The sequence below is a fragment of the Oncorhynchus gorbuscha genome, linkage group LG16 (assembly GCF_021184085.1).
Source record: "Oncorhynchus gorbuscha isolate QuinsamMale2020 ecotype Even-year linkage group LG16, OgorEven_v1.0, whole genome shotgun sequence".
Lineage (NCBI taxonomy): Eukaryota > Metazoa > Chordata > Actinopteri > Salmoniformes > Salmonidae > Oncorhynchus > Oncorhynchus gorbuscha.
The window spans coordinates 89282699-89306462 of NC_060188.1; the positions used below are offsets into that span (position 1 = coordinate 89282699).

General features: G+C 49.4%; 1 protein-coding gene across 11 annotated transcripts in view; it reads left to right on the plus strand.

Moving 5' to 3' along the window:
- nedd4l (NEDD4 like E3 ubiquitin protein ligase) overlaps positions 1-23764 on the plus strand; it is a 119960-nt gene that overhangs the window by 76254 nt on the left and 19942 nt on the right. For all 11 annotated transcript variants that reach the window (XM_046305142.1, XM_046305143.1, XM_046305145.1 and 8 more), the window contains 5 exons: positions 6185-6385; positions 9979-10056; positions 17508-17562; positions 21785-21843; positions 23300-23365. In XM_046305142.1, the coding sequence (XP_046161098.1) occupies positions 6185-6385; positions 9979-10056; positions 17508-17562; positions 21785-21843; positions 23300-23365 (459 nt within the window). The remainder of the gene's footprint in view (positions 1-6184; positions 6386-9978; positions 10057-17507; positions 17563-21784; positions 21844-23299; positions 23366-23764) is intronic.

Consider the following 23764-nt stretch of genomic DNA (forward strand, 5'->3'; position numbering starts at 1 on the left):
TAGGACTTCCTTACTTCAATCTCTCCTATCTATCTAACTGATGAGAGCGCCCCACCACTACCCTACCCGCCCTCTAGACAACACTTTTCTTTCCTCCCCCTTTTCATCATCTGCTTAACTCCCGTCTAACATTCTCTGTTCCGTCATCTGCTCTCCTCCCGTCTAACATTCTCTGTTCCGTCATCTGCTCTCCTCCCGTCTAACATTCTCATGTTCTACCATTCGTCTCTGATTCAGGTTCAGCCTCTATCATTGTCCTGTCCTGTCTGTCTCCTCTTTCTGTCTTTCAGGTTCAGTACCACTCTGCTGCATGCCACTGTTCTCTGTCCTTCTCGTCCCTTGACCGTTGTAATGCTGTTTACCTCATTTACTCCTTCTCTGTCAGTACTTTCACCACCTTCAGTTTAACCTCGTGTTACGCTGTGAGAGCATCTTTCATCTGAAGATCATTTTGAAGCTGACACTTTATTTTTAAACACCACTACCTTCAAGCAATGTCATTCAATTCAGTCATCTGAATATAATAATGGATTTCAAAGTGCTGAAGTCTGACTGATTTGTTGACCCATGGTGAGGCTTGGCATGGCTTAGCTATGATCAGGGACACATCTTTTCCCTTTTCCAATCTCCTCAAGGTGTGATCTCTCCAGAGTGGTGTGATCTCTCCAGAGTGGTGTGATCTCTCCAGAGTGGTGTGATCTCTCCAGAGTGGTGTGATCTCTCCAGAGTGGTGTGATCTCTCCAGAGTGGTGTGATCTCTCCAGAGTGGTGTGATCTCTCCAGAGTGGTGTGATCTCAAGGTGTGATCTCTCCAGAGTGGTGTGATCTCAAGGTGTGATCTCTCCAGAGTTGACTAAGGCTACATCCCAAATGGCAACCTATTCCCTACATAGGAGAGAGACACATTCATATGCAGCCCAGGCAATGGACAAACTCCATAGGCTAGAGAGGGAGAGAGACACATTCATATGCAGCCCAGGCAATGGACAAACTCCATAGGCTAGAGAAGGAGAGAGACACATTCATATGCAGCCCAGGCAATGGACAAACTCCATAGGCTAGAGAGGGAGAGAGACACATTCATATGCAGCCCAGGCAATGGACAAACTCCATAGGCTAGAGAGGGAGGGAGAGATTCATTCATATGCAGCCCAGGCAATGGACAAACTCCATAGGCTAGAGAGGGAGAGAGACACATTCATATGCAGCCCAGGCAATGGACACACTCCATAGGCTAGAGAGGGAGGGAGAGAGACACATTCATATGCAGCCCAGGCAATGGACAAACTCCATAGGCTAGAGAGGGAGGGAGAGATTCATTCATATGCAGCCCAGGCAATGGACAAACTCCATAGGCTAGAGAGGGAGAGAGAGATTCATTCATATGCAGCCCAGGCAATGGACAAACTCCATAGGCTAGAGAGGGAGGGAGAGATTCATTCATATGCAGCCCAGGCAATGGACAAACTCCATAGGCTAGAGAGGGAGGGAGAGATTCATTCATATGCAGCCCAGGCAATGGACAAACTCCATAGGCTAGAGGGGGAGGGAGAGATTCATATGCAGCCCAGGAAATGGCCTGAAACTCCATAGGGGAGGGAGGGAGAGATTAATTCATATGCAGACCAGGCAATGGACAAACTCCATAGGCTAGAGAGGGAGGGAGAGATTCATTCATATGCAGACCAGGCAATGGACTGAAACTCCACAGCTTATGGATGCAGGACCCTGTCCTGGAAGTTGGTCATGACTAATCTGCTATGAGATGCAATGAAAAGCACTGAATGCATGACTTATTCTCCATGCGACAAGTTTACCTGTGATTGGTCTAGGCTTGTGACAGTAGGGCACAGCCCTCCTTATTGGTCACCGGATGCAGTCGGCCAAAGTACACCGAATGTAAGAGAGGGTAATATTATGTGGTGGACTGAATGGCTCTAATGTGTGACTTGATAAACCACACATCAGTATTCTGTTACATCCCCTGTCCGTTAACCTCTCACCCCCCCAGGCTATAGGCTGAAGGAAGTGTCTTCATTGAGCTTCCGAAAAGATAATCTGGTTCCCAGAGTCCACAACCACAGATGTGACAGTCTACACAGCCCATTATTGCATTTGTCAGCCTCATCTAAAAGAAGTTATGTCACAATAGATGGAGTGGTTCTGCTGATTTAATATCTGAAGCAAGTTTTCGGGCTGGATGGCAATATGTGGGACAAAGCTCACCCTGTTATTTATCTGTCTGTCATACCCTTTGTTAAGCCTTGTTGTGGTATTGAATCATTCGTATACACTGTGTGGAAAGGAAATGGCTGAGAAATACCTTTTTTACGATGCTTCTTAAGAGATGACACATATATATTCTCAGTTCAATGTGTTGATGATGATATGCTTTCGGAGAACTCGGTGGCAGTGGAATTGTTTTTCTTTTCTAAGGTTGTCCTTAACGACGCATTCCGATTTCTGCCACCACTTGATTTGACAATCTTTCATTACCAATAGAGTATAGAAGGTGTTAGATATCCGGGCGGAAGGAGAGAACCAGAGCGGTGTTTCTTTGGGTCATCGAGAAGGTGTGTCTGTGACCTGTGTTCGGGTGATGTTGAAATGTTACATAATCGTGATGAAGTGAGGTTAGCAGCTGTTGGCCCTATCAGGTTAACCTCACTCATCACGGCGTGTGTGTCGGCGTGTGTGTCGGCGTGTGTGTCGGAATGCGCATGTGTGCTCTCAGCCTTATATTCAGGGGAATGTTGTGATTTGAACGATTATTGTCCTTTTTTTAATAGTCTTTTTGTGTTATCAAAACCTTAGTCTAAGCTGTCTATTTGTGGAAAAATCACCCTGATTAACTCTTTAGTCATATCCCAGTTTAACCTGATTTACAGTTGAAGTCGGAAGCTTACATACACTTAGGTTGGAGTCATTAAAACACATTTTTCAACCACTCCACAAATTTCTTGTTAACAAACTATAGTTTTGGCAAGTCAGTTAGGACATCTACTTTGTGAATGACACAAGTAATTTTTTCAACAAAACAGATTATTTCACTTATAATTCACTGCATCACTATTCCAATGGGTCAGAAGTTTACATACACTAAGTTGACTGCCTTTAAACAGCTTGGAAAATTCCAGAAAATTATGGCATGGCTTTAGAAGCTTCTGATAGGCTAATTTACATCATTTGAGTCAATTGGAGGTGTACCTGTGGATGTATTTCAAGGCCTACCTTCAAACTCAGAGCCTCTTTGCTTGACATCATGGGAAAATCAAAAGAAATCAGCAAAGACCTCAGGAAAAAAGAGATAGTAGACCTCAAGTCTGGCTCATCCTTGGGAGCAATTTCCAAACACCCGAAGGTACCACGTTCATCTGTACAAACAATAGTACGCAAGTATAAACACCATGGGACCACGCAGCCGTCATACCGCTCAGGAAGGAGACGCGTCTCCTAGAGATGAATGTACTTTGGTGTGAAAAGTGCAAATCAATCACAGAACAACAGCAAAGGACCTAGTGAGGATGCTGGAGGAAACTGGTACAAAACTATCTATATCCACAGTAAAAACGAGTCCTACATCGACAAAAAAATGTAAATAACTGAAAGGCCGCTCAGCAAGGAAGAAGCCACTGCTCCTAAACCGCCATAAAAAAGCCAGACAACGGTTTGCAACTGCACATGGGGACGAAGATCGTACTTTTTGGAAAGATGTCCTCTGGTCTAATAACTGTTTGGCCATAATTACCATTGTTTGGAGGAAAAAGGAGGAGGCTTGCAAACCGAGGAACACCATCCCAACCGTGAAGCACGGGGGTAGCGTCATGTTGTGGGGCTGCTTTGCTGCAGGAGGTACTGGTGCACTTCACAAAATAGGTGGCATCTTGAGGTAGGAAAATAATGTGGATATATTGAAGCAACATCTCAAGACATCAGTTTGCAAGTTAAAAGCTTGGTCTCAAATGGGTCTTCCAAATGGACAATGACCCCAAGCATACTTCCAAAGTTGTGGCAAAATGGCTTAAGGACAATGGGAGATGGGAGAACCTTCAAGAAGGACAATCATCTCTGCAGCACTCCACCATTCAGGCCTTTATGGTAGAGTTGCCAGACGGAAGCCACTCCTCAGTAAAATAGACATGACAGCCCACTTGAAGTTGGCTAAAAGGCACCTAAAGATTCTTAGACCATGAGAAACAGCATTCTCTGGTCTGATGAAACCAAGATTGAACTCTTTGGCCTGAATGACAAGCATCACATCTGGAGGAAATCTGGCACCATCCCTACGGTGAAGCATGGTGGTGGCAGTATCACTACAGTGAAGCATGGTGGTGGCAGCATCATGCTGTGGGGGTGTTAACAGCAGCAGGGACTGGGAGACTAGTCAGGATCGAGGCAAAGATGAACAGAGCAAAGTACAGAGAGATCCTTGATGAAAACCTGCTCCAGAGCACTCAGGACCTCAGACTGGGGTGAAGGTCCACCTTCCTACAGGACAACGACCCTAAACACACAGCCAAGACAATGCAGGAGTGGCTTCGGGACAGGTCTTTGAATGTCCTGGAGTGGCCCGGACTTGAACCCGATCGAACATCTCTGGAGAGACCTGAAAATAGTTGTGCAGCAACGCTCCTCATCCAACCTGACAGAGCTTGAGAGGATCTGCAGAAAACAATTGGAGAAATTCCCCAAATATAGGTGTTCCAAGCTTGTAGCGTCACACCCAAGAAGACTCAAGGCTGTAATTGCTGCCAAAGGTGTGTCAACAAAGTACTGAGTAAAGGGTCTGAATACTTATGTAAATGTCGTATTTCAGGTTTTTATTTTTAGTAAAATAAAGTCGTTTTTGCTTTGTCATTGTGTGTAGATTGATGAGGGGGGGAAAAAACAATCCATTTTAGAATAAGGCTGTCATGTAACAGAATTTGGAAAATGTCAAGGGGTCTGAATACTTTCTGAATGCACTGTATAAATATATGTTTTTACATGTGTTTAACCCTATTTTTTTGTCACTAAACTATCTCCATATACTTCCATTCATTTTTTTTATGCAGGTACTGGGGACTTTAAGATGAGTCTTGTGAGACTTTTGGGCATTCTAGAGCAAAAAAACTGTAATGTACGTGTTTGTGAGAGACTCAACTTTCCACTTAGGGGTCATATTAGTGTGTAGCCCAAACTGTTTGAGCGCTACAGAGAGAAGTTGGCAGGTGAGGCTCTACCGACTTCAGACTAGTCCCTTGATGCTTGTGGGGGGTCATAGAGCAAAACGGTGTTCCTGAGAGTCTCGTCTTTTCACAGAAAAAGTTTGTAGAAGACTGATTTTTCCAGATGTCTCATGGTGTGACAAACACCGTTCTAGCCGTGCCACCTTTCACTGCAGTTGCGGGAGGCGGTGATACCGGTGGATTTTAAGACGCAGCCCATGCAAAATAAAATATCTCTCTAGCTTAAACTGCTGGGTTTTTGATGTGGATTTACATATTTAGATTGACAAATGGGTGCGTCGATAGACTCTCTTCCGGGATTTTAAAGACTGTATCAGATGCGTCATTAATTGTATTATAAAACCTCAAGCTAAAAGAACATGAAAAGGAGTGAGGGATCAGGTGGTAATCTCCCTTCTAGACTTGTTTGTTTATTACAGCAATTAAAGCCCACAGTTAATTACACTAATGGGCCTCAGGTCATATGTAATTATGATGCTGCATTAGCTTGGAAATCACGTGAACAAGGTTGTTCACGTCAACTGGAAGGAGAGTTAATTAAAGATTGGAAGAGGAAGGAGGGACTGGGGGAGGTGTTTTTTCTCAGACTGACGGAGAGAGTAGATTGAGGTGAAGTCCTCATTGTCAATGTGGTCATTTACATTTTTCATAGGAGATAACAGAATAATTAAGACAACCTTTTTCTCTCGTATTAAAAGTCAGATATCATCAAGGAGCAGAAAGATAATGTTTTTTGGGGGGTTGTGTAGGTACTGGCCTAATTAAGTTGAACAAATTTGCTTTAAAAGTGATTGGGAAGTTAAGACTAGAAATCAGAACTTTTTTTCCGTGCAACAAATTGTTGCAAGTTGCTAGGAATTTCCTTTGTGTGCGACACACAGGAGCTAAAGACATCCAAGTCTAAATGGGTCCGCTTCACATTCTAATCTGTTCCGTTGGGTTCTGTCCTACTCTAGGGGGCGGCCAACAACATAGCTGTGCGTCGGGCGGTGAAGGACACCCTCTCCAACCCCCAGTCCCCCCAGCCCTCCCCCTACAGCTCCCCAAAATCAGGACATCAGTCCCAGCAGAGCTTCCTGCCCCCGGGGTGGGAGATGAGGATAGCACCCAACGGAAGACCCTTCTTCATTGACCACAACAGCAGGCTCACCACATGGGTGAGATGATACTGCGACTCCTAATTCTTCTTTCGTCTTCACTCTTCTTTGTTTTCATCATCGTCTTGCAGCTACTGGTTCTACTGCTTATGTACAGTATCAGCCAGTCCTCATACACTCCCTGCCCCTTCCCCTTGGCCCTTCCCCTTGGTCTTTGCCCTGCCCCTTCCCCTTGGTCCTGCCCCTTGGTCCTGCCCCTTGGCCCTGCCCCTTGGCCCTTCCCCTTGGCCCTTCCCCTTGGCCCTGCCCCTTGGTCCTGCCCCTTGGTCCTGCCCCTTGGTCCTGCCCCTTGGTCCTGCCCCTTGGTCCTGCCCCTTGGTCCTGCCCCTTGGTCCTGCCCCTTGGTCCTGCCCCTTGGTCCTGCCCCTTGGCCCTGCCCCTTGGCCCTGCCCCTTGGCCCTGCCCCTTCCCCTTGGCCCTGCCCCTTCCCCTTGGCCCTGCCCCTTCCCCTTGGCCCTGCCCCTTCCCCTTGGCCCTGCCCCTTCCCCTTGGCCCTGCCCCTTCCCCTTGGCCCTGCCCCTTCCCCTTGGCCCTGCCCCTTCCCCTTGGCCCTGCCCCTTCCCCTTGGCCCTGCCCCTTCCCCTTGGCCCTGCCCCTTCCCCTTGGCCCTGCCCCTTCCCCTGGCCCTGCCCCCTTCCCTTGGCCCTGCCCCCTTCCCCTTGGCCCTGCCCCCTTGCCCTTGGCCCTGCCCCCTTGCCCTTGGCCCTGCCCCCTTGCCCTTGGCCCTGCCCCCTTGCCCTTGGCCCTGCCCCTTGCCCTTGGCCCTGCCCCCTTGCCCTTGGCCCTGCCCCCTTGCCCTTGGCCCTGCCCCCTTCCCCTTGGCCCTGCCCCCTTTGGCCCTGCCCCCTTCCCCTTGGCCCTGCCCCCTTCCCCTTGGCCCTGCCCCCTTCCCCTTGGCCCTGCCCCCTTCCCCTTGGCCCTGCCCCCTTCCCCTTGGCCCTGCCCCCTTGCCCTTGGCCCTGCCCCCTTGCCCTTGGCCCTGCCCCCTTGCCCTTGGCCCTGCCCCCTTCCCTTGGCCCTGCCCCCTTCCCCTTGGCCCTGCCCCCTTCCCCTTGGCCCTGCCCCTTCCCCCTTGGCCCTGCCCCTTGGCCCTGCCCCCTGCCCCTTGGCCCTGCCCCTTCCCCTTGGCCCTGCCCCCTTCCCCTGGCCCTGCCCCCTTCCCCTTGGCCCTGCCCCCTTCCCCTTGGCCCTTCCCCTTGGCCTTGGCCTTCCCCTTGGCCTTGGCCCTTCCCCTTGGCCTTGGCCCTTTCCCCTTGGCCCTTCCCCTTGGCCCTTTCCCCTTGGCCCTGCCCCTTGGCCCTGCCCCTTCCCCTTGGCCCTGCCCCTTCCCCTTGGCCCTGCCCCTTCCCCTTGGCCCTTCCCCTTGGCCCTTCCCCTTGGCCCTGCCCCTTCCCCTTGGCCCTGCCCCTTCCCCTTGGCCCTGCCCCTTCCCCTTGGCCCTTCCCCTTCCCCTGGCCCTTCCCCTTGGCCCTGCCCCCCTTGGCCCTGCCCCTTGGCCCTGCCCCTTGGCCCTGCCCCTTGGCCCTGCCCCTTGGCCCTTCCCCTTGGCCCTTCCCCTTGGCCCTTCCCCTTGGCCCTTCCCCTTGGCCCTGGCCCTTCCCCTTGGCCCCCCTGCCCCTTCCCCTTGGCCCTGGCCCTTCCCCTTGGCCCTGGCCCCTTCCCCTTGGCCCTGCCCCTTCCCCTTGGCCCTGCCCCTTCCCCTTGGCCCTGCCCCTTCCCCTTGGCCCTGCCCCTTCCCCTTGGCCCTGCCCCTTCCCCTTGGCCCTGCCCCCCCTTCCCCCTTGGCCCTGCCCCTTCCCCTTGGCCCTGCCCCTTCCCCTTGGCCCTGCCCCTTCCCCTTGGCCCTGCCCCTTCCCCTTGGCCCTGCCCCTTCCCTTGGCCCTGCCCCTTCCCCTTGGCCCTGCCCCTTCCCCTTGGCCCTGCCCCTTCCCCTTGGCCCTGCCCCTTCCCCTTGCCCTGCCCCTTCCCCTTGGCCCTGCCCCTTCCCCTTGGCCCTGCCCCTTCCCCTTGGCCCTGCCCCTTCCCCTTGGCCCTGCCCCTTCCCCTTGGCCCTGCCCCTTCCCCTTGGCCCTGCCCCTTCCCCTTGGCCCTGCCCCTTCCCCTTGGCCCTGCCCCTTGGCCCTGCCCCTTGGCCCTGGCCCTTCCCCCCTTGGCCCTGGCCCTGCCCCTTGGCCCTGGCCCTTCCCCTTGGCCCTTCCCCCCCTGACCCTGCCCCTTCCCCTTGGCCCTGCCCCTTGGCCCTGCCCCTTCCCCTTGGCCCTGCCCCTTCCCCTTGGCCCTTCCCCTTGGCCCTGCCCCTTCCCCTTGGCCCTGCCCCTTCCCCTTGGCCCTGCCCCTTGGCCCTGCCCCTTGGCCCTGCCCCTTGGCCCTGCCCCTTGGCCCTGCCCCTTGGCCCTGGTCCTTCCCCTTGGTCCTTCCCCTTGGTCCTGCCCCTTCCCCTCCTGGTCCTTCCCCTTGGTCCTACCCCTTGGTCCCTGCCCCTTCCCCTTGGTCCTACCCCTTCCCCTTGGCCCTGCCCCTTGGCCCTGCCCCTTGGCCCTGCCCCTTGGCCCTGCCCCTTGGCCCTGTTATCTGCTGCTGTCTAGGAATAATGCTAACCATTTTGTTTTATGTTCTTATGACTGTTAGTACTTTTTTTTTAAGTATTGACCTGCCCAAGGACTATAGAACATTAGCTGGTTGGATAAATCTGTCATATTTACAGATTGTTGATCAATGCAAATTGGTGATGTTCTGCCAAGCTGAACAGCCTAAAAAGAAGCTTTCTGCTCAGACCCATTGGTCTAAAAACAGCTAACAGCTGAGCCAACAGCTAACAGCTCTAGTCTACAGTATTGACTAGAGGGCGCGATGGCGACCTCAGGTGTACAAAGGTAGTATCAAAAACAATTCGCTCAATCTCATTTCATCAGCCCCAATACAGTAGTTAGACCTCCTTAAAAAATGTAATCAATTCGATTGTAGTAGGAGAGATTGTATTGAATGTGTTTTTTTCCCAAGCGAAGTGGGGACATTTACTTTTGTGTGGTTAATAAAGATTGTGTGAATAGTTATCTATCTGAAATGAAAGGATTGGCCCCTCCTGTGTCAAACTGACAGCATATTGGATTATTTAGATCTGAACATAGTCTCTCTCTCTCCTTCCCCTCTCTCCTTCCCCTCTCTCCTTTCTCTCTCTCTCCTTCCTCTCTCTCTCTCCTTTCTCTCTCTCTCCTTCCTCTCTCTCTCTCCTTCCTCTCTCTCTCTCCTTCCTCTCTCTCTCTCCTTCCCCTCTCTCCTTTCTCCCTCTCTCCTTCTCTCTCTCTCCTTTCTCTCTCTCTCTCCTTCCCCTCTCTCCTTTCTCTCTCTCTCTCTCTCTCCTTTCTCTCTCTCTCTATCCTTTCTCTCTCTCTCTCTCCTTTCTCTCTCTCTCTCTCCTTTCTCTCTCTCTCTCTCCTTTCTCTCTCTCTCTATCCTTTCTCTCTCTCTCTCTCCTTTCTCTCTCTCTCTCTCCTTTCTCTCTCTCTCTCCTTTCTCTTTCTCTCTCCTTCTCCCTGTCTCCTTCCTCTCTTTCCTTCCTCTCTCTATCTCTCCTTCCTCTATTTCCCTATCAGGAGGACCCGAGGTTGAAGTATCCAGTCCACATGAGAACAAAAGCCTCTCTGGACCCTGGTGACCTGGGGCCTCTTCCTGTAAGTACAGTTTATAACCTCTTTTGAGCCCTTCATAACGCCTTCATAAACTCTTCATAACCTCTTTATAAACCCTTCATAACCCCTTTATGAACCCTTCATAACCCCTTTATGAACCCTTCATAACCCCTTTATGAACCCTTCATAACCCCTTTATGAACCCTTCATAACCCCTTTATGAACCCTTCATAACCCCTTTATGAACCCTTTATGAACCCTTCATAACGCCTTTATGAACCCTTTATATCTCCTGAAGGACCAAGTTCTCTCCAGCTCACCTTTCCTCTGGATTATCTTAATGCACATTTCTTTTCAACATTAAACCTTTCATATCAACTTTACAGAATGGGGCGAAATCATCAATGTACAAAATATGCAGGAATAATTTTCCGTTCTGAGATTATAACTAGGGCCGAGACGATACCAGTATCACCATACTCGTTTTGTATCGTGGCAAGGAAACAAAACACAAAGCGGATAAACAGCCCTAATGTTGGAAACAAACATCATTATGTTGTCATCCAGAGTCACATTTCTTTCTTTTCCGAGCTGTAGCACGTCATATTTTACCCACAGCTGGTTTTTAAAGGACCGTGTCGATAAGCTTTGTGTTTTCATTGTTGCCATGGGGAAAGTATTGCAAAGCTGGTATCGTCCCAGACCTAGTTAATACCTGGTCCTCCTTTTGAGGTTGTTATTGTAGAACTGCTTAAGTCATGGACTGGCCTGGCAAAGCTTTGGAGTGGAAGCACACGTTACCTTTTGTTTTTGGAGTGTGGGAATGAAGCAAGCCGGGCAGGCACAGTGTGGAATGAGAATAGAGTATTGCTGAATTCCAAATGTGAATCATTCACTAGCCTCTACTACCTAGGAACTCTGTAGCTCTAAAGACACTGGCTAGGTATAAGTAGGGATGTGCATCTTTCCTTTTAAGACAATTCGATACGTATCTAGATACATGGGCTCTGATAAGATACAGGAACCATACATTTTAGGTTGAAACAATTCAGTTTGATTAGAGGAACGAATCAATGCGATTTGATTTGATTAGAGGAACGAATTAATGCAATCTGTTTCTACGCAATACAAACCATTGTTGCATAATCACATTCATTTTCCATTCTAAATGAAAATCTGCTGCTGATGGAGCTCATGAGCTGGGCCTCTCTGAGCTGGGGCCTCTCTGAGCTGGGGCCTCTCTGAGCTGGGGCCTCTCTGAGCTGGGGCCTCTCTGAGATGGGGCCTCTCTGAGCTGGGGCCTCTCTGAGATGGGGCCTCTCTGAGATGGGGCCTCTCTGAGCTGGGGCCTCTCTGAGCTGGGGCCTCTCTGAGCTGGGGCCTCTCTGAGCTGGATCTGTGTGTGTTATTGATCTATATGTTTATGGTGTCAGGGAATCTGGGCATCTACCAAACCACTATCAGTTAGGGGGAAATGTTTTCATTTTGTCCCCATGTGTGTACATTAAAAGTGTTAGCAATAGTGATGTATCAATATTTATATATGTTTTTACCATCTTTACCCTATATATCTAAAAATGACCATATATACTGATTGTTTCAAGCAAAACTTCCAAAAGTATTGCTGATAGTGAACCTGAACAAGTGAAATATAATTTCATGTAAGCCCAGATCAGCATGTATAGGCAGACAGCTTTAACTTTTATGGCTACTTATATCCCGGGAAAACACCATTTTCAACAGCGCATTTGATAAAATAATAACCGAGCAAATGACATTGGTTGTGACTCAACCAGGCAGCAGGTTGCCTAGTGGTTAGAGCGTTAGACTAGTAAATGAAAGGTTGCAAAATCGAACCCCCGAGCTGACACGGTACAAATCTGTCGTTCTGCCCCTGAACAGGCAGTTAACCCACTGTTCCTAGGCCGTCATTGAAAATATGAATTTGTTCTTAACTGACTTGCCTAGTTAAATAAAGGTTAAAAAAAAGCCTAATTCCGCGCAAGTCATTATACAATAATTTGAATGCTGAAGGTGACGAACAGATGTGTAAGATCAGAAATAAGCCTCTCATAGATCAGCATGCGAAGCCGCGCTCAACCAGCTGTTTGACCAGGCTACTGATATTACTAGGGTTGTTCGGCAAAATGTCTTGTAGATTATTGACTGTCAACATAATTACATAACTTAGTTTGACAGTGACGGAGAAGGGCCCAGTTGTCACAAAATATGAGGTATTTCCTGAAGGTTGAAAGAAAATAATTTGAGTGGCAAAAAAATAAAAATAAGCGGAAATTCGTAACGTTTGAATCTATTTAAATGGCATATATTATTATTATTATATTTCTTGACCGGCGCATTCTACATTTCCATCTGTTTGTGGTACCACTGACCGATGCTTATCGGTGAATCGTTACATCCGTACGCATAAGCAATTCTCACATTTTGACAAACCCTCACTTGGAGGAGAATGCTCACACTTGACATGTAGCTGTACCCCTTATTCTTCTAAATGACATGAGGCTTCCTGGCGCTAGTGGTGTGTTTGTTTTCTCTCTGTTCTCTCCATGGCGTGGGGGGGGGACGTCTTACTGGCAGACCCTACCAAACCTACCAGAGGAGGTTGGTGCTGAATGCCACCGTACAGCGCAGCCTCCCTCTGCCTGCCTTGTCTTACTGTGACTGCCTGCCCTATGCCCTGTGCTGCAAACTGCACTCTATCTCTCTCTCATACCTGGCATGATGGTTGGATGACTGTTGTCTCATCGCTCCCCCCTCCTCTCTCTATGCTCGTTCCCCCCCATCACCCCCTTCTCAATCTCCATCAGAGTCCCCCAGCCCACACTCAGCCTCCCCAGACTGCACAATGTTCAGTGTCTGGGGTAGTGTTCCCCAGGGAGGGTAGTTGTCCCCAGGGAGGGTAGTGGTCCCCGGTGAGGATATTGATCCCCGGGGAGGGTAGTGGTCCCGGGGGAGGGTAGTGGTCCCGGGGGAGGGTAGTGGTCCCCGGGGAGGGTAGTGGTCCCCGGGGAGGGTAGTGTTCAGTGGGGAGGACAGTATAGCCTAGGGTGGGCATTAGTCTCCAGGGAGGGTAGTGAATAGGGTAATAGTCCCCAGGGAGTGTAATGAAGGGGGCAGTACATCCCCGGGGAGGGCAGTAGTCCCCATGTAGGGCAGTAGTCCCCAGGGAGGGTAATGAAGAGGACAGTAGTCTCCAGGGAGGACAGTAGTCTCCAGGGAGGGCAGTAGTCTCCAGGGAGGGCAGTAGTCTCCAGGGAGGGCAGTAGTCTCCAGGGAGGGCAGTAGTCTCCAGGGAGGGCAGTAGTCTCCAGGGAGGGCAGTAGTCTCCAGGGAGGGCAGTAGTCTCCATGGGGGGCAGTAGTCCCCATGGAGGGCAGTAGTCTCCATGGAGGGCAGTAGTCTCCAGGGAGGGTAATGAAGAGGGTAGTGGTCAGTAGTCCCCAGGGAGGGTAATGAAGAGGGCAGTAGTCTCCAGGGAGGGCAGTAGTCTCCAGGGAGGGCAGTAGTCTCCAGGGAGGGCAGTAGTCTCCAGGGAGGGCAGTAGTCTCCAGGGAGGGCAGTAGTCTCCAGGGAGGGCAGTAGTCTCCAGGGAGGGCAGTAGTCTCCAGGGAGGGCAGTAGTCTCCAGGGAGGGCAGTAGTCTCCAGGGAGGGCAGTAGTCTCCAGGGAGGGCAGTAGTCTCCAGGGAGGGCAGTAGTCTCCAGGGAGGGCAGTAGTCTCCAGGGAGGGTAATGAAGAGGGTAGTGGTCCCCGGGGAGGGTAGTGGTCCCCGGGGAGTGTAGTGGTCCCCGGGGAGGGTAGTGGTCCCCAGGGAGGGTAGTGGTCCCCGGGGAGGGTAGTGGTCCCCGGGGAGGGTAGTGGGGAGGGTAGTGGTCCACAGGGAGGGTAGTGGGGAGGGTAGTGTTCAGTGGGGAGGGTAGTGTTCAGTGGGGAGGGTAGTGGGGAGGGTAGTGGTCCACAGGGAGGGTAGTGGGGAGGGTAGTGTTCAGTGGGGAGGGTAGTGTTCAGTGGGGAGGGTAGTGTTCAGTGGGGAGGGTAGTGTTCAGTGGGGAGGGTAGTGTTCAGTGGGGAGGGTAGTGTTCAGTGGGGAGGGTAGTGTTCAGTGGGGAGGGTAGTGTTCAGTGGGGAGGGTAGTGTTCAGTGGGGAGGGTAGTGTTCAGTGGGGAGGGTAGTGTTCAGTGGGGAGGGTAGTGTTCAGTGGGGAGGGTAGTGTTCAGTGGGGAGGGTAGTGTTCCCCGGGAGGGTAGTGTTCAGTGGGGAGGGTAGTGTTCCCCGGGGAGGGTAGTGTTCCCCAGGGAGGGTAGTGTTCCCCAGGGAGGGTAGTGTTCCCCAGGGAGGGTAGTGTTCCCCAGGGAGGGTAGTGTTCAGTGGGGGGGGGTAGTGTTCCCCCGGGGGGGTAGTGTTCCCCGGGGGGGGGTAGTGTTCCCCAGGGAGGGTAGTGTTCCCCGGGGAGGGTAGTGTTCCCCGGGGAGGGTAGTGTTCAGTGGGGAGGGCATTAGTCTCCAGGGAGGGTAATGAATAGGGCAGTAGTCTCCAGGGAGGGCAGTAGTCTCCAGGGAGGGTAATGAATAGGGTAATAGTCCCCCAGGGAGGGTAATGAAGAGGGCAGTGGTCTCCAGGGAGGGCAGTAGTCTCCAGGGAGGACAGTGGTCTCCAGGGAGGGCAGTAGTCTCCAGGGAGGGTAATGAATAGGGCAGTAGTCTCCAGGGAGGGCAATAGTCTCCAGGGTGGGTAATGAATAGGGCAGTAGTCTCCAGGGAGGACAGTAGTCTCCAGGGAGGGTAATGAATAGGGCAGTAGTCTCCAGGGAGGGTCATGAATAGGGCAGTAGTCTCCAGGGAGGGCAGTAGTCTCCAGCGAGGGTAATGAAGAGGGCAGTAGTCTCCATGGAGGGCAGTAGTCTCCATGGAGGGCAGTAGTCTCCATGGAGGGCAGTAGTCTCCATGGAGGGCAGTAGTCTCCAGGGAGGGCAGTAGTCTCCAGGGAGGGCAGTAGTCTCCAGGGAGGGCAGTAGTCTCCAGGGAGGGTAATGAATAGGGCAGTAGTCTCCAGGGAGGGCAGTAGTCTCCAGGGAGGGTAATGAAGAGGGTAGTAGTCTCCAGGGAGGGTAATGAAGAGTGCAGTAGTCTCCCGGGAGTGCAGTAGTCTCCCGGGAGGGCAGTAGTCTCCCGGGAGGGCAGTAGTCTCCAGGGAGGGCAGTAGTCTCCAGGGAGGGTAATGAAGAGGGCAGTAGTCTCCAGGGAGGGTAATGAAGAGGGCAGTCGTCTCCAGGGAGGGCAGTCGTCTCCAGGGAGGGCAGTCGTCTCCAGGGAGGGCAGTCGTCTCCAGGGAGGGCAGTCGTCTCCAGGGAGGGCAGTAGTCTCCACGGGGAGCAGTGGTCTCCAGGGAGGGCAGTAGTCTCCAGGGAGGGCAGTAGTCTCCAGGGAGGGCAGTAGTCTCCAGGGAGGGTAATGAAGAGGGCAGTAGTCTCCAGGGAGGGTAATGAAGAGGGCAGAAGTCTCCAGGGAGGGTAATGAAGAGGGCAGTAGTCTCCAGGGAGGGTAATGAAGAGGGCAGTAGTCTCCAGGGAGGGCAGTAGTCTCCAGGGAGGGCAGTAGTCTCCAGGGAGGGCAGTAGTCTCCAGGGAGGGCAGTAGTCTCCAGGGAGGGTAATGAAAAGGTCAGTAGTCTCCAGGGAGGGTAATGAAGAGGGCAGTAGTCTCCAGGGAGGGCAATGAAGTGGGCAGTAGTCTCCAGGGAGGGTAATGAAGAGGGCAGTAGTCTCCAGGGAGGGTAGTGAAAAAGGTCAGTAGTCTCCAGGGAGGGTAGTAAAAAGGTCAGTAGTCTCCAGGGAGGGTCATGAAGAGTGCAGTAGTCTCCCGGGAGTGCAGTAGTCTCCCGGGAGTGCAGTAGTCTCCCGGGAGGGCAGTGGTCTCCAGGGAGGGCAATAGTCTCCAGGGAGGGTAATGAAGAGTGCAGTAGTCTCCAGGGAGGGCAGTAGTCTCCAGGGAGGGCAGTAGTCTCCAGGGAGGGCAGTGAAGAGGGCAGTAGTCTCCAGGGAGGGCAGTAGTCTCCAGGGAGGGCAGTAGTCTCCAGGGAGGGTAATGAAGAGGGCAGTAGTCTCCAGGGAGGGTAATGAAGAGGGCAGTAGTCTCCAGGGAGGGCAGTAGTCTCCAGGGAGGGCAGTAGTCTCCAGGGAGGGCAGTAGTCTCCAGGGAGGGTAGTGAAGAGGGCAGTAGTCTCCAGGGAGGGCAGTAGTCTCCAGGGAGGGCAGTAGTCTCCAGGGAGGGCAGTAGTCTCCAGGGAGGGCAGTAGTCTCCAGGGAGGGCAGTAGTCTCCAGGGAGGGCAGTAGTCTCCAGGGAGGGTAATGAAGAGGGCAGTAGTCTCCAGGGAGGGTAATGAAGAGGGCAGTAGTCTCCAGGGAGGGTAATGAAGAGGGCAGTAGTCTCCAGGGAGGGTAATGAAGAGGGCAGTAGTCTCCAGGGAGGGCAGTAGTCTCCAGGGAGGGTAGTGAAGAGGGCAGTAGTCTCCAGGGAGGGCAGTAGTCTCCAGGGAGGGTAGTAAAGAGGGCAGTAGTCTCAAGGGGGGGCAATAGTCTCCAGGGAGGGCAGTAGTCTCCAGGGAGGGTAGTAAAAGAGGGCAGTAGTCTCCAGGGAGGGCAGTAGTCTCCAGGGAGGGTAGTGGTCCCTTGGAGGGCAGTGGGAGAGGGCAGTGTTCCCTTGGGGAGCAGTGAAAGAGGGCAGTGCTCCCGTGGAGGGCAGTAGTCTCCAGGGAGGGTAGTGGTCCCTTGGAGGGCAGTGGGAGAGGGCAGTGTTCCCTTGGGGAGCAGTGAAAGAGGGCAGTGCTCCCGTGGAGGGCAGTAGTCTCCAGGGAGGGTAGTGGTCCCTTGGAGGGCAGTGGGAGAGGGCAGTGTTCCCTTGGGGAGCAGTGAAAGAGGGCAGTGCTCCCGTGGAGGGCAGTAGTCTCCAGGGAGGGTAGTGGTCCCTTGGAGGGCAGTGGGAGAGTGCATTGGGAGAGGGCAGTGGTCCCGTGGAGGGTGGTGAGGGTAGTGGTCCACTCTATTCTATTCCAGTCTGCTGCATGATGTGAGTGACCTCCCTTTTTATTTTCCCAGTCTTCACCATATGAAGTAAAGGTATGGTGGTCTTCCTCCTGATACACAGCCGTCTCTCTACCCGACTGGGACAGGGTCAGACTGAAGCTCATGGACCAATCTAATCTCGCCCCTGGCCTGCTCTCTCTCTCTCTCTCTCTCTCTCTCTCTCTCTCTCTCTCTGTCCCACTGACAGTCAGTGTGTTTGTGGCTCGCTGCGTCACTGTCACTGTGGTCACTGTGTCGATGGTGGTGTACTGTACCAGTCTGGATGGTCACTGTATCAATGGTGTACTGGTCTGGATGGATGTGCTGGTATTACCAGGTGTAACTGGTGCCACTCCTGTCTGTCATCCCCCATCTGTCTGAGTCAGTTACTCACTGTGCTCTCTCCTCTCTAGCCTGGCTGGGAGGAACGCGTGCATGCAGATGGCAGGACCTTCTACATTGACCACAGTAAGTTCCAGGGCTCTGCCTCTCTACCTGTGTTAACGTATTGACTGTTGTCATCTCTTTCTCTTGGATACTTGAAGACAATCTCTCTCTCTCTCTTTCTCTCTCTCTCTCTCTGTCTCTCTCTGTCTCTCTCTGTCTCTCTCTGTCTCTCTCTGTCTCTCTCTGTCTCTCTCTGTCTCTCTCTGTCTCTCTCTCTCTCTCTGTGTCTCTCTCTCTCTCTCTCTCTCTCTCTCTCTCTCTCTCTCTCTCTCTCTCTCTCTCGTTGCCTAAGTCCTAACTTATTACATACACAATCCCGTTCACAAAAATGAATCGCACCTACAGACAGTGAGTCACGTGGCCGGCAGATAGGCATCAAGGCATTCAGTTACTGTTCGATTGAATGTGAGGGATCCAGTTTCACAGAAACGGATGGCAGTTTTTAGGGTTTACTGAGAATGATACGACAAACAAAACACATCCAGTCAGCGGCAGTCCTGTGGGCAAAACGTTTCCGACATCTTTTGGAATGTCCCTAAGAATTCAGGCTGTTCTGGGGGCAAAACGTTTCCGACATCTTTTGGAATGTCCCTAAGAATTCAGGCTGTTCTGGGGGCAAAACGTTTCCGACATCTTTTGGAATGTCCCTAAGAATTCAGGCTGTTCTGGGGGCAAAACGTTTCCGACATATTTTGGAATGTCCCTAAGAGTTCAGGCTGTTCTGGGGGCAAAGGGGTGTCCAACCCGGTACTCAATGTACCTGGTAGGTGTACCTAATAAACTGGGCGGTGCAATTATCCAGTGCATTCGTAAAGTATTCTGACCCCTTGACTTTTTCCACATTTTGTTACATTGCAGCCTTACTCGACAATCGATTTTATATACATATTTGTCCTCATCAATCTGCACACAATACCCCATAATGACAAAGTTAAAACAGGTTTTTCTAAATGTTTTCACATTTATTAAAAATACGAAACAGAAATACAATATTTACATAAGTATTCAGACCCTTTGCTATGAAACTCGAAATTGAGCTCAGGTGCTTCCTGTTTCCATTGATCATCCTTAATATTTCTACAACTTGATTGGTGTCCACCTGTAGTAAGTTCAATTGATTGGACATGATTTGGAAAGGTACACACCTCTCTATATAAGGTCCCACATTTGACAGTGCATGTTAGAGCAAAAACCAAGCCATGTGGTCGAAGGAAATTTCCGTAGAGCTACGAGACAGGAATGTGTCGAGGCACAGACGTGGAGAATGGTACCCAAAAAATGTCTGCAGCATTGAAGATCCCCAAGAAGACAGTGGCCTCCATCATTCTTAAATGGAAGAAGTTTGGAACCACCAAGACACTTATAATAATAATAATATGAGCAATCGGAGAAGGGCCTTGGTCAGGTGACCAAGAACGAGAGGGTCACTCTGACAGAGCTCCAGAGTTCCTCTGTGGAGATGGGAGAACCATCTGTGCAGCACTCCACCAATCAGGCCTTTATGGTAGAGAGGCCAAACGGAAGCCACTCCTCAGTAAAAAGCACATGACAGCCCACTTGGAGTTTGCCAAAAGGCACCTAAAGGACTCTGACAATGAGAAAGAAGATTCTCTGGTCTGATGAAACCAAGATTGAACCATTTGGCCTGAATGCCAAGCGTCACATCTGGAGGAAACAAGGCAGCATCCCAACGATGAAGCATGGTGTTGGCAGCATCATGCTGTGGGGATATTTTTGAGGGGCCCCTGACTGGAGCAAAGTGCAGAGATCCTTGATGAAAACCTGCTCTAGAGCGCTCAGGACTTCAGACTAAACCTGCTCTAGAGCGCTCAGGACTTCAGACTGGGGCGAAGGTTCACATTCCAACAGGACAACGACCCTGAGCACACAGCCAAGACAACGCAGGAGTGGCTTCGGGACAAGTCTCTGAATATCCTTGAGCGGCCCAGCCAGAGCCCGGACTTGAACCCGATCAAACATCTCTGGAGAGACCTGAAAATAGCTGTGCAGCGACGCCCCCCATCCAACCTGACAGAGCTTGAGAGGATCTGCAGAGAAGAATTGGAGAAACTCCCCAAATACAGGTGTGCCAAGCTTGTAGCGTCACACCCAAGAAGACTTAAGGCTGTAATCGCTGCCAAAGGTGCTTAAACAAAGTACTGAGTAAAGAATACATATGTAATGTGATATTTCAGATTTTAATAAATTTGCTAAATTTGTCATTATGGGGTATTGTGTGTAGATTGATGAGGGGGAGAAAATAAATGTAATCAATTTTAGAATAAGGCTGTAACGTAACAAAATGTGTACTCCAGGCGTCTGAATACTTTCCTTACACTGACTATACTAAACATTAGGAACACCTTCCTGATAGTGTGTTGCACCCACCCACCCGTATGCCCTCAGACCAGCCTCAATTTGTTGGGGCATGGAAAGAGCATGTTCTTAATCTTTTGTATGCTATATATAGATAGATACAAATGTATTTGTTTTTGTGATGGAAAAACATTTTCAGTGTAAACTTAAATGTCTAGAACCAGATGTAAAGTAGGTAGAGAAGATAATGGACTTATATATAATATATATCTTTTTTTTTTAAATATCATCTTTGAGAACTAACAATGACGAAAATTAAAGTGAGGGAGAAATAAAAATTCCCCCAAAAATGAATTTAACACTATTGATTTGGTTATGTTTGAGAAAAAAACACAGCATTCGCCTTGATGTGTAGAAGAGCAGGACATTGGCTTAAAAATGTCTCTACAGTCTTCCCATTGTCACGCCCTCCTGCCACTGCCCCCACATTAACCTCCTTTTGATACAGAAAAACCCTGGGTGTCACTGTAGACCTGTAGAGTCTCTCTGTCTCTGTCTGTCTCAGACATCTATGTTCTCATAGATCAATACCTCTGAATCTTTGTCTCATGTTACCTGCATTCATTATTCAAAGCTTCACAGTGTTTTTTAACAAGCAGGATGTCAGCAGTCGATGTTGTGGCTGACTGACTCATTGAGATGATGGCTTTGTGGCTAACTGACTCATTGAGATGATGGCTTTGTGGCTGACTGACTCATTGAGATGATGGCTTTGTGGCTGACTGACTCATTGAGATGATGGCTTTGTGGCTGACTGACTCATTGAGGTGATGGCTTTGTGGCTGACTGACTCATTGAGATGATGGCTTTGTGGCTGACTGACTCATTGAGGTGATGGCTTTGTGGCTGACTGACTCATTGAGATGATGGCTTTGTGGCTGACTGACTCATTGAGATGATGGCTTTGTGGCTGACTGACTCATTGAGATGATGGCTTTGTGGCTGACTGACTCATTGAGATGATGGCTTTGTGGCTGACTGACTCATTGAGATGATGGCTTTGTGGCTGACTGACTCGTTGAGGTGATGGCTTTGTGGCTGACTGACTCGTTGAGGTGATGGCTTTGTGGCTGACTGACTCATTGAGGTGATGGCTTTGTGGCTGACTGACTCATTGAGATGATGGCTTTGTGGCTGACTGACTCATTGAGATGATGGCTTTGTGGCTGACTGACTCGTTGAGGTGATGGCTTTGTGGCTGACTGACTCGTCGAGGTGATGGCTTTGTGGCTGACTGACTCATTGAGATGATGGCTTTGTGGCTGGCTGACTCATTGAGATGATGGCTTTGTGGCTGGCTGACTCGTTGAGATGATGGCTTTGTGGCTGGCTGACTCGTTGAGATGATGGCTTTGTGGCTGGCTGACTCGTTGAGATGATGGCTTTGTGGCTGACTGACTCGTTGAGGTGATGGCTTTGTGGCTGACTGACTCATTGAGGTGATGGCTTTGTGGCTGACTGACTCATTGAGGTGATGGCTTTGTGGCTGACTGACTCATTGAGATGATGGCTTTGTGGCTGACTGACTCATTGAGGTGATGGCTTTGTGGCTGACTGACTCATTGAGATGATGGCTTTGTGGCTGACTGACTCATTGAGATGATGGCTTTGTGGCTGACTGACTCATTGAGATGATGGCTTTGTGGCTGACTGACTCATTGAGATGATGGCTTTGTGGCTGACTGACTCATTGAGTGAGTGATGGAATGGATTTCACAGATGAATCACAAATGACAACAAAACAAAAAAATTGAGGATGTGAACCTTTCTTTGAAGATTTTTTTTCTTTCTGCTACAGCTTTAATTTAATGGTATATTACGGCATAAAGTATAACCATATTTCTGACTGTTATTTTGTCACCTTCAGACACCAAAGCCACTCAATGGGAGGATCCTCGTCTACAGAGTCCTGCTATCACAGGGCCTGTGAGTATCTCTGGTTAACTATGAGGCGAAGATATTGTCACCCACAGAGATCCTATTAAATTACTAGAGGGGCTATGTCCATTGTTTCACGGCAGAGAGCGTGACGGCACTGATCTAACTCCCAATAGCAAAAAAAAAAAAATAGCAACAAAAACAAAAAGTTTGTTCAGCATATTGTAGCCAATGTTACCACAGTGAAATTGTCCACTGAACCCCCTTTCATTCTGAAGTCAGTTAATCTTACCAAAAAACTATACACTTGTAGCTAACATTGACAGGGGGCTTTCATGAGCAAATCATCACTACCATATTTAACTTCTAGCTTAGGTGTTTTGTGGCGGTAGAATCGGTATTTATAAAAAATTGAAATGTGCTCGAAAATTTGCTAGCTAGTGTCGGCTTGCTGAACCAGTCTCAAGTCAATCCAAATGAAACAAAAGGCAGGGAAGCTACCAACGCCAGTTCACACACTCAATGTGTAATACTCTCTTTAGCTAGCTAGCTAGTGTTGTGAAATTCTAGCTCATGCACAAATGGATTTTCATGATGGCTATGCCATAAATCCTCAAAGTTCCAGAATGGGCTGAAAATGGCAGCCATATTGGTCAGGTATAAATTCAAAGCAGTCTAATTGGAATGGCAGCAGAGGCATAATCCTTATTTTACTTATGCAGTTAAATAAAAGTAAGGCATGTGATATATCAGACATTTTGTAATATAATTGTCAACCTAAAATAATGTCATATAATCATGAATACAGTTTATATGGGTTTAATACACATTTTCTGTATAAATTTCCTGTAAAAAATATGCTAACAGACCATAAATGTTTTAAGTTTTTGTTTTCTTGGAAAGCAGTGAGTACTATTATGATAAAATATCAGTACTTGCATTTACAACTTGTCTCATATCTACTGATTTCAGTGTATGGCTGGCTGTGGATTGACTGCGTTGTTTATATGGAATTTTAGCTTATTGGCATATTATCTTTAAAAAAACTTATAAATAATTGAATAAATTGAAATTCATCCTTTTACACTATCCTATCACAGCACTGGCAAAACATGGTTGACCAACTCCCTGACCAAAATGTCTGAACTTTAAGCCATCATAAGAAGGTTCATATCCATTCTAATGCCTAATTTATATGCTGTCACCATCATATACAGTATTGTACATGGCAAAGATACTGTCTTTTACAACCAAGATAAGCCACCCTTTCTCTCTCTAGCAAAGACAGGGCCTGTGAGTATGTGTGGTTTTCTATGAGCCAAATATACAGTTACCGTCATATACAGTATTGTGGTTTAACATAAGGCAAAGATACTGTCCCCATGAATGCCGTATACAGTATTGCACATTACAAAGATACTATCTTTCATGACCAAGATAAGCCACTCTCTCTCTAGAATAGACCGTTATATTGACTAACTGCTACTTGTTTGTTCCATTGCAGGCTGTGCCATACTCTAGAGAATTCAAACAGAAATACGATTACTTCAGAAAGAAGTTGAAGAAACCGGTAAGAAATGTTACCTTGCTGCTCAACATTTTAGTGCTTTTAGTGCATTTTAGTGCTCAACATTTTGTGTTACAAAGTGGGATTAAAATTGATAAAATTGTCATTTTTGTTGTCATCAATCTACACAAAATGTCAAAGTAGAATCTTAAATATTTTTAAAGATGAATAATAATGTATAACTAAAATGTAGTCTTTACGTAAGTATTCGGACCCTTTGTTTAGGCAATCCTAAATTAGTTCAGGAGTAAAAAATGGCTTAACAAATCACTTAAGGTACATGGACTCTGTCTGTGTTAAATAATAGGGGTTGGCATGATTTTTGAATAACTAACCCTTTCTCTGTCCCCCATACATACAACATCTGTAAGGTCCCTCAGTCAAGTATTGAATTTCAACTAC